The following is a 20427-nucleotide window of genomic DNA, read 5'->3' as shown; positions in this document are numbered from 1 at the left end:
AGCTCAAGCCATAAGGTTAGTAGTAATAAAACCCAAATTTATTTCTCTTGTAATGTGACTACTAAGCATATTGATTGGTGTAGTACTGAACTGGGCTTTTGTAAGAAAGATGATCTAGGGAAATATCTGGGGGTTAATCTTTTACATAACAAAGTCCATTTTGATACTTATAGTTATATTAAGGAAAAAGTTAAGCAGTGACTCTTGAGATGGAACTTTATCCCTTGGTGGATGTTTGACTCTTGCTAATTCAATTCTACAAGCCCTCTCTTTCTATGCTATGCAAACCACTAAGTTACCCAAGAGGCTTTTGTGACTGTATTAAGAAGCTTTTACATGAGGATCTACTGAGGATGGAAGAAAGTCTAACTTGATAAATTGGAATGATTTTTGTCAACCCAAGAGCTGTGGTGGGAGTGGCTTCAAAAAACTTGAACCATAGAATAGAGCTTTCTTAATGAAGATTGGCTTCAAACTAGCTACTGAACCTAACCTCCTTTGGGTGCATGTCCTTGGAAGAAGTATGGGTGGGATGATTTGAATGGACCAAATTGTAACAACCAGTCAGGTTCCCTTCTCTAGAGAAATATTAAGAAAATTTAGGCTGATGTGGATATTTGTTCTAGATTCCCGATTGGTGACGGTATGAATGTAACATCCCAATTTAAATTTTAATAGTTAATTTGGATTAATAAAAATTTTGAAAAATATTTAGAGGTAAGAAAATTAGTAGAAAATGATTATTAAATCTAACTTAGGATATAATTCTAAATTTAAAATTTTTAAAAAATTTAAAAAAATAATTAAAATAATTAATTAATTAATAAATATATTATTAAATTATTATTATTATTACAAAAAAAGAGAAAAGGTATGAATAAAAAAAAAGGGAAGAAGAAGTGAACTTTCGGCGCTCTCCCAATGCAATGATTATGTTTATATAATAATAATAATAAAAAAAAGAAAGAAGAGAGAGGAAAGAGGAAAATAATAAAAAAATATGGGACCCACAGTATTTTTTTTAAAAAAAACCCACCTCCTTCGTTTCTTCATTTCTCCTTCTTTTTTTTTTCATTTCTCTTCGTGTGCGAACAGAGGGGGCGACGGTTCGCAAGTTCGCTGGTGCTGGGTTTTGAGGTAAGAGTTTTTAATAGGATATTTAGGGTGTGATTTCAAGCTTTTCAAAACTAAGTAAATTCTTAGCCATCCTTCCTCTTTAGTTTCTGAGTTTGTGGTGGTAGAAAATTTAAGATCTGAAAGAGGGATGAATTTAAATTGAATAAATATGATTTTTGAGGTTGTTAATAGTATAATAAATGTTCTAGAGTATAAATTTATTGATGATCTTTGAATTTGTGACTTATGGATCAAATTCTAGACTAGATTTTTATTAAATCTGAAAATATACGTTGATTTATTGAGGTTTAGATGATTAGTTGGGATGAGAAATGAATTATTATGGCTATAGGATTATGATTCTAAGCTAGAGACTCAATTTTTAATTTATTGGTATTTTAGGTATGAATTTATAAAATAAAAAGAAAATTTTGATAATAGAAATTAGTTTAGAAGTTGATTTTTAGATTATTAATGTTTATTGATAATTAAAAGAGGAGTTAAAAATTTTACTTAATAGTATTAACTCTAGATTTGTATTAAGATTGAGATTAGAAATTATGTTATATTTTTAATTCTATTACTATAATTATTTTATTAGTTTCAATAATTGAAACTAATATTTATAAATAATATGTTATTTGTAGATTGTGTTGTTGGTGAAGATTGTGGTGGGAGAGAAATTTGTAAGGAATAATTTATTGAAAAAACCACGAGGTAACCATGCTTTTAATTTGTGATTAATGTTACTTCATGTTAATTGGGTGATTATTGAGAAAATTATAAATTTTGTAATATTATATAATTGTGCAATATTATTATGAATTTGTTTGATTATTGTGGGAGGTGTTGGGAGGCTTGCTATTTTTGTTGTATTTATGTGCCACGTGGTACGCCCCTATTGAAGCTCAATAGGTGGCTTATAAAGGCTCGGGCTAATCTACCTTTGGCCGGGTAATTTAGCACCGAGTGAGGGCTACGGCTCGAGATTAATGAAATGATATAATGATGGTTATTTGTGTGTATTGAAATATTTCTTATATTTGTTGGAATTATATTATTTTTAATTCTCACTTAATAAGCACACACTTAACTGTTTGTATACACTATTATAAATTGGCTTTGGTTACTGGGACTTTTGAGTCTCATTATGTGGTTAACAATTTTCAGGAGAAGAGCCACGAGTGACACGTGGAGGAGTCCCAGAGGCTTAGTGGCATAGATTCACTGTCTCTTTTGGGTATTTGATTTATGATTTATAATATTTTATATTGTCAATATTAAGGCTTTTTGTTTATTGACAATTATATGAATATATAAATGTAATCATGCCTTTCAAACTATTTCTATTTTTGGTACACTTTGGATGACTGTAATTTTAATATTTAGTTTACTTTGGATTGGTTAAAATGGTATGATTATGAGGCCAAATAACTGGCTTATTTTGAAAATTGACTAAATTATTTATTTTACTTGTTGGGAGTATAAGGATGGACAAATGTGATTTAGTTTACTTGTTGGGAGTATAAGGATGGACAAATGTAATTTAGTCTAATGGTATGTGGGAAGTAAAAATTTAGCTGAAATATTGTAATGTGTAAGTTGAAGCTAATTATAAAATATTTTTATATTAAAATTATTGATATAAAATATGTTGGGTGGCTATAACCCAACTATAATTAAATTAAATTATTTAAAAAAAAATTTGGTGTATTAGAATAAAGGTTCGCTTTTGGAAGGATAATTCGCTTGCTAATGTGGGCCCTCTAAAATTTCTAGCTTCTCGCGACATCTCTGAGGAAGAGCTCGCTTTTATGGGTCTTAACGGATATTAGGACTGGAATCTTCTTGTGGGGGATCTCCCGAATCAAGTTCTCTCTCTCATTGCAGGCACGAAGACACCCAATGCTAATGATGGCAATGCACAATGCTTCTGGGATCAAAGTTCGAACGGAGCCTTCTCGATGCGGTCAGTCTATGAGGTAATTTTTGGACGACAACTGGGATGACTAGGATAGTAAATGGGACATGATTTGGAAACATGAAAGCGCACAACGTGTATGGGTCACCCTATGGCTTGCTCTACGTGGCGCCCTTTTACAAATGCTGAAAGATTTCGACGTCATGTGACTGCCATTGATGTATGCGGAAGATTTGAGGAGAACTGTGAGACCATTGACCACGTTCTACGCCACTGTATTCTGGCTCGGGAGGTATGGAGAAGGCTCATATCTTCATATAGATTGCGTCGTTTCTACAACGAACCCTTTGAAAAGTGGATGCTCAATAATCTTTGTGGGCATATTGATAGTAACTCTGTGAGTAGCACCTGGGCTTCTCTCTTTGGACTCACTTGCTGGAAACTCTGGGAAACAAGAAATAAATTTATCTTTCAAGGAAATCATACGAGCAGCGAACAATTGGTTATGGAAATCCGTATGTTGGTTGATTTTAATATCGAGGCCAAAGAGGCTCTCCGGAAAACTCATACCGGTGTCACTACGAGAATTGATACCACTGTTACATGGAAAAAACCTCCCTTCTCCTGGACTTCCTTGAACTGTGATGGTGTTGTTAAACATGTGAGTGAAAATGCAGGTGCGGGCTATATTCTCCGTAACTCGGAAGGGGATTGGATTCAGGGCTGTTGTAGGAATATTGGTGCTTGCACAGCATTGCAGGCTGAGCTCTGGGCTATTCTAGATGGGTTAACGCTGGCTTGGGAGAGTGGCTTCAGAAAGATCAAGCTGCTGATTGCTGCTTGCTGTACAGCTAATTTCTATGGATAATGCACGAATTAATGGTTACAGCAGAATACCGAGACAGATTTATGCTCTCCTACGTCTAGAGCTGGCAGGTTGAAGTTGATCACGTTTATCATGAAGGGAATAAGTGTGCTGATTTTTTTGGCATCTTTTGCACCGTCCCTCGACATTGGAAAGCATCACCTACATCGAGCTCCTGATGGGCTACAACGTCTCTTAGAGAATGATGCAATAGCAGTTGGTCAATCACCACTATGTACCAGTGTATCCTAATTTAGGATTTCTCCTTCCTTAACAAATATATATATATATATATATATATAATAATTATCTATTTAGACATGTGTCATTCCTCCTAAAAACGCTAATATTTAACCTCACATGTGCCTTAAATTATATATGGTTACAAATTGGGTATTTATATTAAATACAAGATTATTTTACATATATAGAAATCTTCATATCGAAATCCATAATTAGAAGGCTAGCCGTCGTTCGTGGAATAAAATTAAATGCCAATAATGCTTCCAAGAACTTGAGCGTGAGTCTCTAAAATTCAAAGTCAACCTAACGATTCTGTAAGACCACACTCTTTCAAAGGCTCCTTTGATACACAAAATAGTGTCAAATGAGAATAGTAATAGTTTAGATTTAAAATATTTTTATGTTCCGAAATGAAAATGAGATATAAGAAGCCGGCCGGAACAGCAATTATTAGTAGGTAATAATAATGGTAGAATAAATATTACATATCTTGATTTATGTAGTAAAAACAATATTGTATCTTAACATCATGTGAATTATATTCATAATTTTACGTCTGTACATGATTTTCTTTCAAATTAAAGTGTCAAGATAAATTAATAATTGTTTGTGATGAAGTATTAAAGTGCCAACCCAAGTCCACCAATGTCAGGCAGAAACAGAATACGAAGCCCATATGATTGTTATCTATTTTTATTGATTGTATTTTGATTTATTCTTTATTGTTTATTCTTTGTATAAGGGCTGACGTGTCCATCTCGTTGTAATGGTTTGCACTTTATAATGATGAAGGCACTGTGCGTCTCACACATTGTGAGAGCTATTCATCCATTTCATTAGTTTTCCAACTTGGTATCAGAGCAAAGACGACAATGGCGACCTTTCCAATCCTTTGTACTTCGGCGTCCTCGCCTCTTTTCTCCCCCATCATTCCTAGTCCTTCATCTTCTGTGAGTGCACCTATGTTTTCATCTTCCACTGTCATCCCTACATCTTCTTCTATGATTCCGTCTATTAGAGGTCCTATTGCTGTTCAAACAAAAACAACCTCTTCTGAATAGTCTCAATCAAGCTGGATCGATCCAACTATCTTTTATGGCATAATTTTGTTCAGTCAGTGCTTCGAGCACATCGTCTGGAAGGATTTATTATGGGTATGAAATCCTCTCTTTGATGATTGGTACGCCACCGACCAACTCGTTTATAGTTGGCTTGTTAGGTCAATGATATCCAATATTTCTTCACAAGTTCTTCATTTCAAGACTACAGCTTAGATTTGGCATGCTGTTACTAATCTTGCTTGTGTTAATACATGATCGCGTTTAACATTGTTGAAAATCGAGTTTGAACAAACTAGGAAAGGAACTATGTGAATGGAAGAATACCTCAATAAAATGAAGATGATCTCAGATAATTTAGCTCTTGTAGGAGCCCCTATTCCAGTACCTGATTTGATTATGCAAACCTTAGCTAGACTTGACCATGATTATATACCTATGGTTGTTCATTTAGCTAACCAAGAAAACTTGACTTGGATTGCTCTTCAATCCAAAATTCTTACTTATGAACGTCATCTTGAGCACCTGAATAGTGTTCATTCAGTTAGTGAACCCTTTGCTGGTCTATCTTTTCGGTCTGATCTTTCTTCAAGTTCTTTACAGGGTTCGAATGGGGGTCGATCACAATGGCGTGGCAGAGGAAGAGGTAACAGAGGCCGATATAAAAATAATCAATCTAGTAACAAAATTTCTTGTCATTTATGTCGTTGTCCAGGACATACCATTATGAACTATTTTCATCATTTTGATAAATCATTCATGCCTCCTCAAAATGATTTCGGTAATACCTTTGCTAATGCATATTATGCTTCAGCTGAGACTGTTCAGGACCCTGCATGGTATTTAGACAGTGGTGCTTCTAATCATGTGACTAATCAGTTGCCCCCATCAGTTTCTAGTCAGTCAAATAGCTCAGGTAATCTTATAGTTGGCAATGGTGAGGGTCTCAAAATTTCTAGTCACAGTTTTGGATATATACCTTGTAATAACAGTAAACCCCTGATCTTGAAAGATGTTCTGGTAGTCCTTGGAATTAAGAAAAATCTTCTTAATGTTTCTGAGTTGGTTATTGATAATGAAATACTGATTCAATTCTATTCTGACACTTGTGTTCTCAAGGATCTGAAAACCAGCAAGGTGCTGGTTAAAGGATACATATGTGATGGGCTAGGTTGCATAGATACGGGTACAAGTATCCGATACGATACAGGATGATACGAGAATATAGGAAATTTTCAAAATTTTAGGATACAGGTACGGGGATATTTATAATATATATTTCAACATTTTATGATATAAGTATAGGTATTTTGATTTTTAAACAAGAATTTCTAAAGTAATATGAGAATATTTATAATAATTAACTAAAATATTAAGTGTTTTTTCAAGTTTTTAAGTGGTATAGTAAAAAATTATTGAAAAAAATCATCTCACAAATGTTAGAATATGGGATACATATACAGAAGTATCCTACAAGTATTGTATCAGATACGTATCAGATACAAGTACGTTTACTTTTTTGAAGTATCCGTGCTACACAGAATGATGGGTTGTACAAGGTAGATGGAGCACCCCAGATATATCACTTACTTGATGATAGTATGAAAAATAAATGTGTAGCTTTGTTCGATGCTTTAGAGACCTGGCACAGACGTCTAGGTCATGCATCTTTTAATACTGTTAAACAAATTTTGAAGGAATGTAATGTTCATATTAACAGGAAAGATGATTTTGCATTTTGTGATGCTTTTCAATTGGGCAAACTGCATAAACTACCATTTCCACAGTCAGTTTCATGTGTTAAAGGCCCATTGGATTTGATTCATACAGATGTATGGGGACCTGCACCTATACAATGCAAAACAGGTTTTAAATATTATATTTCATTCGTAGATGACCACAACAAATTCACCTGGCTTTATCCTCTTCGCACAAAAGGAGAGGCTCTATCAGCTTTTATACAATTTAAAAAGCTAGTTGAGAATCAATTTCAACGAACTATAAAAATAGTCCAAAATGATTGGGGCAGTGAATTCCGATCATTTACTATGTTTTGTCAGATTCTGGTATTAAGTTTCAGCACTCCTGTCCACACACGTCTGAGCAAAATGGCTGGGTTGAGAGGAAACACCGGCATATAGTTGAGTCAGGTCTAAGTATGCTTGCACAAGCTTCAATGCCATTGCATTTTTGGTTGGAGGCTTTTATGAATGCAATCTATGTTATTAATCTCCTTTTGAAGTTCTTTTTGGGTCCAAGCCAAATTATGGAGGGTTTAAGGTGTTTGTGCATGCTTTCCATGTTTACGCCCTTATAATACACATAAACTTCAGTTTTGAACTGAGAAATGCACCTATTTGGGTCCAAGCCCTTCACATAAAGGTTATAAATGCTTAAGCAGCAAAGGCCGTATGTTTATATCTTGGCATGTGGTGTTTAATGAAATGATTTTCCTTTTGCAAAAAATTCTTCTTCATCATCTCATGCTTTTGAGAATGCCTCTCAGTCATGGCTTCCATCACTATGTCGTGACTCTGTTTGTGGTGCTTCCATGCAGACTTCTGAAACACGAGATGATACCTTACAGGTTGAAGATACCTCATCACTTAATGAAACAATGCCGTCTGATTCACTCTACAATACTTCTTCATGTGATTTACAAGATCTACAAATAACGGACTCCATGCCCAATACTGATCAAACCGAAATTAATTCATCATCATCCAACCCATTAGAGTCTCAGAATTTCAGTCACTCAGCTGCTCTCTCTTCAAATGAATCATCAGGTTCTCTAGCACAGGGTTCTCCTATTATTGCTGCTCATAATAATCATCCCATGATTACTCGATCTAAGAGTAGGATTTTTAAACCAAGGACACCTTTTATTGGATATCTTTAGAAAGATGCCTTCTGTCTTCATGTTGAACCACATATTGTACATCAATCTTTAAAACTTGATCATTGGAAGAAAGCTATGGAAACTGAATATCTTGCTTTATTACATAATGACACATGGGATTTGGTTCCATGACATCCTTCCTTCAACATTGTAGGCTGTCAATGGATTTTCAAAAACCAAATTCAATCCTGATAACACTGTGGAGAGGTATAAAGCTTGTTTGGTTGCAAAAGGCTATCTTCAAGCTCTTGGTATTGATTATGGAGAGACTTTCAGTCCTGTTATAAAGCCTTCAACAATTCGTGTGATACTGACACTGGCTACTTTGAAGAACTAGAATGTTTGTCAACTAGATATTAATAATTCCTTTTTGAATGGATACTTAAAGGAAACAGTTTATATGGCTCAACCAGAGGGTTTTGGGCATTCTAGTAAACCCACACATATCTGTCGTTTGAAGAGAGCTCTTTATGGTTTGAAACAGGCGCCATGTGCATGGTTTGATCAGCTGAAAAATGTCTTATTATCATGGAACTTCAAAAATAGTGAGTGATACTTCCATGTTTTTCTTTCAAAATGATGCACAGATTTTGATAATATTGATTTATGTGGATGATATTCTTGTTACTGGAAGTCACTCAAGGAGCATGCATTAGTTTATTCTTAAACTCAATGACATATTTTCTTTAAAAGATTTAGGACCGATTCATTACTTTCTTGGAATAGAAATCACTAGAGATGCTACTGGTTTTTATTTAAATCAAGGCAAATATATTTTTGATTTATTTGAGCAGCTGCATATGGGCACTATGTCAGCTAGTAAGACGTCAATGGTGACTGGTCATACTCTATCCAAACATGATAGTGTATTAATTGATGATGTTACTCTTTATCGGAAAGCTGTTGGATCTCTGCAATATTTAGCTCAAACACGTCCAGACATAGCTTTTGCGGTGGGCAAACTGAGTCAGTTTTTATCTGCTCCTATGCTTTTACAGTGGAAAGCTGTCAAGCATCTACTTCGATATTTACAGGGAACAATTAATCTTGGACTTCATATCAAGAAGTCTAGTTGTCTTGATTTGGTTGCCTATTCTGATGTAGACTGGGCTTCATGTCTTGATGATCGACGTTCAACAGGGGGTTATTTAGTGTACTATGGTGATTCTTTGGTTGCATGGTCATCTAAGAAGCAATCAGTTGTAGCTCGGTCCAGTGCTGAGTCCGAATATAAGGCTTTAGCCCATACATCTTCTGAGATTTTATGGCTTCATTCTCTATTTGCTGAACTTGGGATTCATCATCATCTACCCTCTGTTATTTGGCGTGATAATGTTAGTGCAGCTGCCCTTGCTTCTAATCCTATATTTCATGCGAGAACAAAACATTTTGAAGTGGGTTTGCATTTTGTTTGAGATTTAGTTGCATCCAACAAGATTGCTATTCAGTTTGTTCCTTCAGAAGATCGAGTTGCAGGTTTGTTAACTAAACCATTGCCTTCAACATGATATGTTCTGCTTCATAACAAACTTGGGCTTTTTCTAGTCGCTGCCAGTTTGCGGGGGGAATGATAAAGTATTAAAGTGTCAGCCCAAGTCCACCAGTGTCAAGCAGAAATAGAATATGAAGCCCATATGATTTGTTATCTATTTTCACTGATTGTATTTTGATTTATTCTTTATTGTTTATTCTTTGTATAAGGGCTGACGTGTCCATCTCATTATAACGGTTTCCACTTTATAGTGATGAAGGCACTGTGCGTCTCACACATGGTGAGAGCTATTCATCCATTTCATTAGTTTTCCAACTGTTTGAAATAGTTGTTAAATGGAATGGACAATAATTAATTGTATTTATAAGATACGTTTTTCAGTGGTCTGATCTAGCTATTGAGTTCTTTGCCAATTGAATTTGAAGCTCATTATATTGTGAGGAGAACACGAAAAAAGGTAGTTGGAAAAAGGGTTAAAGGGACAATTTTTTTTTTCTCAAGAAGATTTTCATTAGATATAACTGATGTTCTTAACTTTTATTGACACAATATAACACTGCAAGTTTTGAAATTCTATAATAATATTTGACCAACGTTGTTTGTTAATTCAAAAATTCTTATTAGAATTAAAGAGAAATTTCACTCTGTAAGTTTTTCTAAAGGAGATTGATATCCCAAACTTTCAATAATTAACACAATATTTTTGGGTTATTATTGCACATTAAATCATAAGAAAAATGTAACACCATTTTTTTTAACTCTTAAGATAACATTGTTCCAATCAAAAGTTAAGCAAATATACCAACAAATGTTGGTCCAATTAGCTAGTAAGGATTTAACTTATAAATCATAATTAAATAAATCAAATCCCATTGCCAATGCGATAACTTTGTTGATGGGTCATCACTACTAAGAAAATGTAAATCAACGAGTAAATTTAAATAGTGATTGTTTATTTCTCCTTAAAATGTCAAATTAGCAATAAATGTTACATTTATATCTCAACTTAAAATTAGCAAGAAAAAATAAAGAAGGATAGTCAATTATTTTTTAAAATAAAATAATTAGCAAGAAAAATATTGAGGGATATTCATTTCTCTCTAAAATAAAATAATTAGCAAGGAAAATAGCAAGAAATTATCAATTTTCCTCTAAAATAAGATAACTAGTAATGAAAATAGCAAGAGACATTTATTTCTCTCTAAAATAAAATAATTAATGAGAAAAATAGTAAAGGACTATCAATTTCCCCTTGAAATAAGATAATTAGCAAGAAAAATAATAAGAAATATTTATTACTCTTTAAAATAAAATAATTAATAAGAAAAATAACAAGAGACTGTCAATTTTTCTTTAAAATAAGATAATTAGCTCAAAAAATAGTTAGGGATATTTATTCTTCTTTAAAATAAAATAGTTAGTGATAAAAATGCCTAAGAATTGCCAATTCTCGTCTAAAATAAGATAATTAATAAGAAAAATAGTAAGGCATATTTATTTCTCTCTAAAATAAATTAATTAATGAGGTATATTTATAAGTGTCTTTATAAATATTCATTCAATTAAGAGGTATGCCCTGACCCCGAATAAACCCTCAAGATCTAACTCATCAAAAAAAACGTTTTTTTTTTAATGAATGATCTATCCCAATTATACTTGAAAGAGAGAGGGAATTTTTATCTTAGCCCATCAAAAGACACCGAAGTAAAGGACACAGAATAATTAATATTATATATATAGATATACATTGTTTGATGTTTTTTTTTTTTCAGTCTAAATCATGGCCACATCCAAACCGAAAGAATATATAAATTTAAAATAGGAAAAATTTATTATTTGATATTTATATTTTTCACTGTTTAATTATTAATTAAAAATAATTTATTTCTTATAGTTTTATTTTTTTTAAAATGTAGGGACTAACATTTTAAACATTTAAAATTATAAAAATTAAGTTGTAGTAATTTAAAATTTAAAAATTAATTTTAATTAAGTTAAAACTGTAAGAATTAAGTTGCATTAGAGACTTCATTTTATTTAAGTCAAAACTATAAGAACAAAATAATTAATTTTCTTCTCATAATACAATAATTTTTCTTTGTTTTGTTGGTATCCAAGCGACCCCGACAATTTCCTTAAAAGAACAAAGCGTTTTCAAGACCCTAAATATTATTAACAAAATTTCTTCAAATAGTGTTTGTATTTTTTTTTTGGAATTTTTAATATTTTAGTTTTAAAAAATTTTTAATTTTAATCACAAATTATAAATATATATATATATATATATTAATTTAATAGTTAACTACAAAATCGTGGAAATTTCATTTTAAATATGTACTTGAGGCAATAATATAATTACAAAAATCTATGGCGCTTTTCAAAGTTATTATTAGCGAAATTAGTTTCAAGCACCAATCTCAACCATCCAGATCAAAGCTTGATGGTCTATATTTAATATAATTTTATGTTGATATGTTTAATAAATTATTGTTTTAATATATACGAAATTGAAAATAAAAATAATCTTAAGACCATCACTCTGTTAAAATATTAATTTTTATATGGAAAATTACAAGTTAAAAGTTTTAATTATATCATTAAAATCAAATTTTGATGTCTCAAATTTCACCACAATGATGAGTAGATGTAAAATTTAAAACAAATAGTACTATTTATAAATGAAGAAAAAAAAATAGTTCATTTCTTAAAGTGTAACCAATATAAAAGACTACTTGCCTCTAATTATATTTTTATAAAATTTGTAAAAAGGCTATATTTGGGTTGAGATTGATATTATGAGACTTTGTTATCTTAGCTAGGCTCTATTATGTTAAATGATAGTAGTAATGTGAATTATTCTCTAATAAAGAGTAATATATATATATATATATATATATTAATTTTGTTAAGTTTTTAATTAAATGTTGGCTGGGAGTGATGGGGGAAGAAGAAGACAGAAAAGGTGTTAGGTTGGTAAGTAGGAGAATATGCAGCAGAGAATTGAACGCTTGGTTTTGAACGTGAGACTTGGCACGTATACCATCTAACTGCGTTCGCTCTCTATCATCCCTCATTCCTCCACCTAACCCTCTCTCACCCTTCCCAATACTCTCGGGTATATTTTAATTTTGACTTTTATTTAATTTCTTCCCAGTTTTCTCACCTCCCAGGTCGATCGTATTTATTTCAATTCAATCTTCGTCTTCTCCATTTTACTTCTTGATTTCTTCTTCTTCGTTCATTCCCTTTCTATTCTTTCTGGTCGGCCAGCCATGATTTCTGTTGAATCCCACCAGAACCCAGGCCTCTCTTCTCCTCCTTCTCCAAAACCTGCTCCAAACGATTCGAATTCTGCAGATTCTCCCCAAACTACTCATATCTTCAAGTCAAAATTACCAGACATACCTATTTCCAACCATCTTCCTCTTCACACTTACTGCTTCGAGAATCTCTCTCAATTCGCTGACCGTCCCTGCCTTATCGTCGGCTCCACCGGCAAAATTTACTCCTATGCGGAAACTCACCTCCAGTCGAGGAAGATTGCCGCTGGCTTCTCCAAACTCGGGATCAAGAAAGGCGATGTGATTATGATACTACTCCAGAATTCTGCCGAATTCGCGTTGTCGTTCTTTGCTGCTTCCATGATCGGTGCTGTGGCCACTGCGGCGAATCCGTTCTACACTGCTGACGAGATCTTCAAGCAGTTCCGTGCGGCGAAAGCGAAACTGATTGTCACCCAATCGGCTTACGTTAGCAAGCTCCGAGATCACCAGGCCGGCGTGGACATCGGAGAGGATCAGCTTAAGGTGATCACCGTCGATGATCCGCCAGAGAAGTGCATGCATTTCTCGGTGGTGTCGGAGGCCGACGAGAATGAGGTGCCGGAGGTGGAGATCGACCCGGACGATCCTGTGGCTCTACCGTTCTCTTCTGGAACGACAGGGTTGCCGAAGGGCGTGATTCTGACGCACAAGAGCTTAACGACGAGCGTGGCGCAACAGGTCGACGGCGAGAATCCGAACCTGTACCTGAAACCAGACGACGTGTTGCTCTGCGTGCTTCCTCTGTTTCACATATTCTCTCTCAACAGCGTGTTGTTGTGCGCTCTGAGGGCGGGAAGTGCGGTGTTGCTGATGCACAAGTTCGAGATAGGGGCGTTGCTGGAACTGACGCAACGGCATAAGGTGTCGGTGGCGATGGTGGTGCCGCCCCTGGTGCTGGCGCTGGCAAAGAATCCGATGGTGGCGGACTTCGATCTGAGCTCGATAAGGCTGGTGCTGTCAGGGGCGGCGCCGCTTGGGAAGGAGCTGGAGGACGCTCTAAGAAGCAGAGTGCCTCAGGCCGTTTTGGGTCAGGTAAGAACAACCCATACAAACACATGAACATCACCGTCGTCTAGTTTTAATTTAGTTAGCCATTAATTAATGGTACACTAGCGATGGACCGCCTGGAACTGCAAATAAGGAAATTCATGCGTGATGACAAAAACTACATTTAACCTTAACTGCCCACATGCAGTACATATTGGCAATATTTTGAAAGCTGGGCCGAATATTAAACCGGACAGAACAATGAGTCACAGTTTTTATGGTTTAACCGATGAGACCGGCGGTCGAACTAATAATATAAAAATTAAAATTTATATGCGCAATTATATAAATAAAATATTATTTGTTAATGGTGTTTGGAATTTTGACCCCAAAAGCTAAATGCTTTGATCATTGAAGCTAGAGGTAGAGGCATATCAATACAAGCTTGTGATCTTAAAGGAAAATGTTGGAGCTAGAGGCATGCTTTCATGTCATGACTCACAAGCTTTCAATCTTGATGCTAAAGGTTAGATCTTTAGAGCTGGAGGCGGATGTTAGAGGAGAAGTTAAAAATTGAGTTTGGGCCATGAAAGAGATATTAGATATTAGAGAAGAGAAGAAAAGAGAAAATTAGTGATTAGAGAAGAGAAATTGTGAATTTAAGTAATTCAGCCTAATTTTTTTTAAATTTTTTTGGCTTTGACCCGAGTTGACCTGGGTTTAGTTTTCGAGTCAAAGTCGGTTCTCTCAAAACCGGCCGGTTCAATCCGAATCAACCCGGATCAAATATCAAATTGGTTCAATTAGTTGAACCAGACCGTTTTGTTCAACGAATGGCGGTCGGACCATCCAGTCCAGTTCGGTTTTAATAACATTGCATATTGGTATCTTTAAATTACTATTATTTTTTAAAATGATAGTTTCATCTATTTAAATGTTAGAGAATGTTTTAAATTAATATGTAAATAGTAATTTCAGCTACGTGACATTAGACATTGGTGACAAGCAGAGTGAGGTAAAGTGTATACGTAATTAGTGTTAGGAGATTAAAACCTTAAAAATAGTAATTTAAAAATGCAAGTACTAACTTTAATAATGCAAAAAAAAAAATTCAATTTTAAATATATTATTAATATTTCTTATATTTCCTTAAAATATCAATTTTTATTATTTTTTTCTTTCAATCATGTTTGGCCAAAAGTATATAATTTTCAATTATCTTTGAAATTTTTGAAGATTTCTAATTTTCAGGTAAAATGCATGCCTAGGATAACAAGGAGGAACTTTTTGTCATTTTTAACTAACGTTTTTCGTTTGTTGACTTTGTCATGCTTTGGTTTGGTAGGAAGGATTTTTTTTTTTTTGGGGCCAAAATAATAGGAAAGAATTGACACCAAGATATATAGTCAACTTTTTCACCTTCTTTCTATCGTACTCAAAGACTAAATCAACAAATTAAATCATATTCATATTGTAGAAAAATAAAATGAAAGGGTAGATAAGTTTAATGTTTCTTGAAAAATAAAAAATTAAAGAAATAGTAGTATATATGATGAGAACGATAGTGATGTGTAGCTTTTCTCAATTCATACTCCATCTTTCTTTCTTTCTTTTTTATTATTATTATTATTATTATTATTATTATTATTATTATTTTGGTCACGTATACTCCAACTTTCTTTAGTTTGGTCGGTAAAGTACGTGGACTAAGCGTGATGCCAACTAAGATTAGAGAAGTCGACGTAATTTGTCAAGCAAGGCAAAGTTTTTCCGATATAAATTCTTAGAAACACCAGCTCAATTTAGCCAAAGGATTTTTTCACCTTGTTAAGTAACTAGATAAAAATTCAATTCTTAATATTGGTATATGAAACAAGCCTAGTTGAGACAGTGTTTATCTTTTGTTTTTAATAACTGAAAGAAAATTAGTCGTCTTTGATTTATTATTGATAGAAAATACTTTTAATTTTAAGAAAATCATATAAACATTAAATTTGTCAATACATATAATACCTATTAATTAATTTTTAGAACAATATGGAAATGCTTTTATTATTTATTTTGGTTGTAAAGTACTACATACAATTTGTTTGACTTTGTAATTTGAAGAAAATCAAGAAACTAGACCAACCTATTGAATTGTTGTCGATTGATAGTAGAGTTGACTTCCTATTCAGATGATAGATACTTTAAAAAAAAAAATCCTGATAACGGAAGTTGAAATTTTGTTTTGTTGTTTTTGAATATACATGATAAAAGAAGTGTTTTTTTTTTTTTGGTTGTCCACTTAGTATCTAGAGTTTCACCCTGACTAATCTAAATTTGACTCGCGTCGCACACCTAACTATGATGGTTAAGCCCCCCAAAGGAAGTTTTTCGCATACATAAAGCTCAAACTTGTGACCTTACTTGAGTGAAACTGAGTTACTTATTACTCAGACTAACCTTACAAAACTTAATAGGCCAACTTAAAAACAGTGGTTTTCGCCTAAAAAAACTTGAGAAAAGTAGTCCATGGGAAACTTGGTGTGGGTTCTAGTGTCTTAATTTATCATCACATCCAAGTGCCTCACCAAAAGAGTTAAGTTATTAACTTTCTTTTAAAACAGAATAAATTTTTAATTTTATTCTTATTTAATTTTCTTTAAAATGTACATCACATTTTCTCTCCTATGGTTAATGAATTTAAATACAAATAATATTAAAAATATAATTAATGCTTTATCAAATAACTTATATTAAAGATTAAAAACTCTTGCTGAAAGATGCCATTATTAACTGAGGGAGAACTAGGGAGGGCGTTCTTAGAATGAGATAAAAAGAATTATGAAATGCTCTATCTCATTAATTAGTTGATACGCTTGTTTTGATTTTAAATATAACACGTGAATATTTATTTCTCCAAAATTAGTTTTTTTTATTTTGGTAAGATAAATTGTGTTTTCTAAAATCATAATTCGCATTTCATCTTGTGAAGAATTAAATCCTGTTTAATTAATTTCGTTGGTTAAAAAAATAAATGAAAACGTAAATACTGAAATTGGGCAGCTAAATAAACAGGGGTACGGAATGACAGAGGCAGGGCCTGTGTTGTCAATGTGCCTCGGCTTTGCAAAAGAGGCATTCACAACAAAGTCGGGGTCGTGTGGCACAGTCGTCAGAAATGCGGAGCTCAAAGTGGTTGATCCTGAATCTGGTCGCTCTCTTGGCTATAACCAGCCTGGTGAGATTTGCATTCGAGGCTACCAAATCATGAAAGGTATGTTACCCTTCCATCCCTATCTTAAATCCAGATCCACCTTCACTCCCATATGAAGAGCCTAAAAAATAAGGCAGGGTTTATAAAATGTGAGTAGCTCTCTTATTTAATAGAGTAGTTTTTTGGAATGGCTTTATTTTTGGGACTTTATGCTCATAACATTAATACTCTTATTAGAAGGCCAATGTCAAGGAAAAGACTACTTGCGACGGGTTTTAAACAGCAAAAGATTGAATGAAGTGTAGCTATGGAATGGACCTTTCAAAACATCAACTCTCAAATAAAATAGTATTGTCATGAGTCATATTTTGGCGAGTCATATGAGTAAAGTAAATATACTCATAGTTCAATAAATTAGTTCCTTTGAGATGGGCTTTCTCTTGAGAGTTATACTTATAACATATTTTTTTCTGTTTTTTTAATCTCAAAATTTAGACTGAAATTCAATTGACTAATTCATATCAACCGAGAAATGACCATTAGAGCGGCAAACTTTTCCAATAAGTAATTAGCATAGTTGCACAGTTACTTGAAACTTGAATTCTACATCACTGATTAAGCAAGCATAATTCTTTGATTATTAGTGGAGCCCTTGTTAAACAGCAGGTTTTTATTATAGTTTCCACCGAACCAAAACATCAGTTTCATTGGCTTTCCGATGGAACTAACTGATATGATCTGATTCTTATAATCTAAAGTAGGAGGTAGAAGTTTTAAATAAGATTGGAAATTGGAATCTTATTGATGGAAAAAAAGTACTGTTGCATGGTTATCCCTTAGATCGGTCAGTCAATATATAAAAAAAGAGAATCCAAATTAATTGTTCATCTAATTTGTTTATGTTATATGTATAAATATATAGGATATCTGAATGATGAGAAGGCGACAGCTGCAACAATAGATGCAGAGGGATGGCTTCACACAGGGGATATTGGGTATGTAGACGAAGACGACGAGATCTTCATTGTCGACAGAGTTAAGGAGCTCATCAAGTTCAAAGGCTTCCAGGTAATCCCTCTTCTTTGAAGGCTTTTGAAAACGCAAACTGAATTGATTAAATCATTAATTTAATGATTAATGATAAAAAAAACGTAATCAAGAAACTCGTTATAGATGAAAACTTTTATTAAATTGATCAAAATATTAATTTAATAATTTATCGGTTCATTTGGTTTATTGACTTGGATTTTTATAATCTATATAATTTTTATTTTTGTTTTTTTTCTCATTTGTCTTTTAGGGTTCAACTTCTATATCTATAATCTATTATTTTCTCATCTTCCCTATCCTACTTATTTAACAACAAAACAAAAAGCTGCTTTTGTTTCCAAAAAAAAAAAAAAAGAAACACGTGCTTACCACTTGACCTCCCTACAGTACGCATGCCAATGCCATTAATAAGTTAGGGATGGCAATATATATATATATATATATTCGTCGATTCTTAGATATTTAAATTTAATTTATAATAAAAAAATTGGGAAAAATTCCATCAAAACAATGCATGGCAATATTAAAGGATCTTAAAATTCGAAGTCGGGTAACATTTTAAGTTGAGACCACTTATCATTATTTTTAATATTAAATAAGTTTCACGCTGATATGTTTGGCTAAAAAAAAAAGATATTGACAAAGAAGAATCCTTCTTAATGTTATGATTCTCTGTTCATTCAGGTGCCACCAGCTGAACTTGAAGGCCTTCTTGTAAGTCACCCTTCCATTGCAGACGCAGCTGTCGTGCCGTAAGTATATATATCTTTTGGTGAAAACTTGATTAATTAATATAGATGGTGTGATTAATTATTTACTTAAATATCAACACTTTGAATAAAAAAGAATAAATTAATAAATTCATTGCTCCGTTCTTGATGTGAAAAATAATATTGTTAAATATAATTTATTATTATCAATTAAACGCTTGAACAGGCAAAAGGATGAGGTTGCCGGTGAAGTTCCAGTTGCTTTTATTGTAAGGTCAAATGGCTTTGACCTTACTGAAGAGGCTGTAAAGGAATTCATAGCTAAACGGGTATGTTCCCTGAGATCATTTAATTATTTGGTCTTCATAATTCATGCCCTTTTATTTTGGGTTTGATTTATTTACTTAGTTTTAGCATTTGAATGTTTTAAATTCTAGTTCTTATAGTTTTATAGAGTTAATTAAGTTTTAAAGCATGCTTGGTTTCTATGCTCAAAAACAGTTTTTTGTTTTTTTTAAACAACAAAATTAAAAAATTCATTTGGATAAGTATTTTGAATTTAATTATTTCTAAAACTGTTCTTAGTTTTTGTTTTTAAAAATAAAAAATAGAAACATAAATTTTAACTAATCATTATTATAAGTCAGTATTATTAATTGCAGGTGGCTATCATTTTAGTCAATTTTTTAATTTTAAAACAGTTTTTAAATTTTTAAATTAACACTAATCAAACATATGATTTTTTTGTTTTATTTTAAAAAGTAGTTTTAAAATTTATATTGCAAAACAGTTTTTCAAAATAAAAGAATAAAATATGTATTTACTCTGAACAAAATTATTTTTTGTTTTTATTTTATTTTGTGTATAACCCTTAATAGAATAATGTGTATTTACTCCGAACAGGTAGTGTTTTACAAAAGATTGCACAAAGTGTACTTCGTTCATGCAATTCCCAAGTCTCCATCTGGGAAGATATTGAGAAAAGATCTGAGAGCAAAGCTAGAGGGCAACAACACCCAAACGCCTTGAAATTTTTTAGCTGGACAGAATTGTCCTCCTTTATTTAATTATTATTGCTATTATGGGGTTTTTTTTGTGAAAAATTATGTGATGCATGTGTAATCCAGGATACATTATATATATAGCTTCATGGTTGGCTCATAATTCATTTGATCATTGTACTCTTAGACTTTTAGTAGTTTTCCCCCTTTATCTCTTGTACATTTGAATGTACCCTGTAATGTCATTTGAAATAAATTAATTTCGCTTACAGAGCTTATGCATCCATATTCTTATATATGCTTTTTATGCAAGCTATTAGGCGTAATGAGCTCATGTACAGGTATTTCATGGAGGCGGGAGAAGTCAAATATGGATATTGAAGATGATGTGAAGTCTTATATTAGATTAAATCTAAGTTAGAAAACGGATATATAAGTGATAAAAGATCCATAAATCATTATTATCGATCCTGATACAGGTGGAGCATAAAATCCACCTCAAAAGTCGAGATGTTACGTCAAATCCCCTTGTATCTTTTCCCAAAGTCAGATGAAAAATAGTA

At 32.9% G+C, this 20427-nt stretch overlaps 2 protein-coding genes across 16 annotated transcripts; both read left to right on the top strand.

The window, feature by feature from the left end:
* The first annotated feature begins 4970 nt into the window (after window positions 1-4970).
* LOC129315768 (secreted RxLR effector protein 161-like) lies at window positions 4971-9981 on the top strand. Of its 14 annotated transcripts, none has more exons than XM_054959797.1 (5): window positions 4971-5299; window positions 5807-5849; window positions 6018-6119; window positions 7761-8647; window positions 8897-9981. In XM_054959797.1, exons 4-5 carry the CDS (start codon window positions 8618-8620, stop codon window positions 9515-9517), a joined length of 651 nt encoding a protein of 216 aa, XP_054815772.1. In that variant the 5' UTR covers window positions 4971-5299; window positions 5807-5849; window positions 6018-6119; window positions 7761-8617; the 3' UTR covers window positions 9518-9981. The 14 variants fall into 14 exon arrangements, with proteins under 14 accessions (XP_054815772.1, XP_054815774.1, XP_054815775.1 ...); XM_054959799.1 differs by having other exon boundaries at window positions 4971-5325; XM_054959800.1 differs by lacking the exon at window positions 6018-6119.
* Window positions 9982-12677: 2696 nt separating this feature from the next.
* On the top strand, window positions 12678-20133 carry LOC129315561 (4-coumarate--CoA ligase 2-like). 2 transcript variants are annotated; one of them, XM_054959353.1, is made up of 6 exons: window positions 12678-13949; window positions 16953-17163; window positions 18026-18171; window positions 18838-18905; window positions 19090-19192; window positions 19767-20133. In XM_054959353.1, the coding sequence occupies exons 1-6, from the start codon at window positions 12867-12869 to the stop codon at window positions 19890-19892; spliced, it is 1737 nt and encodes a 578-aa protein (XP_054815328.1). In that variant the 5' UTR covers window positions 12678-12866; the 3' UTR covers window positions 19893-20133. The 2 variants fall into 2 exon arrangements, with proteins under 2 accessions (XP_054815328.1, XP_054815329.1); XM_054959354.1 differs by having other exon boundaries at window positions 12683-13949; window positions 16965-17163.
* Window positions 20134-20427: the final 294 nt, after the last annotated feature.

Source organism: Prosopis cineraria, unplaced genomic scaffold (genome assembly GCF_029017545.1).
Source record: "Prosopis cineraria cultivar Desert tree isolate PC_DT_omini unplaced genomic scaffold, ASM2901754v1 PC7, whole genome shotgun sequence".
Lineage (NCBI taxonomy): Eukaryota > Viridiplantae > Streptophyta > Magnoliopsida > Fabales > Fabaceae > Prosopis > Prosopis cineraria.
This window is presented reverse-complemented; position numbering and strand designations above follow the sequence as displayed.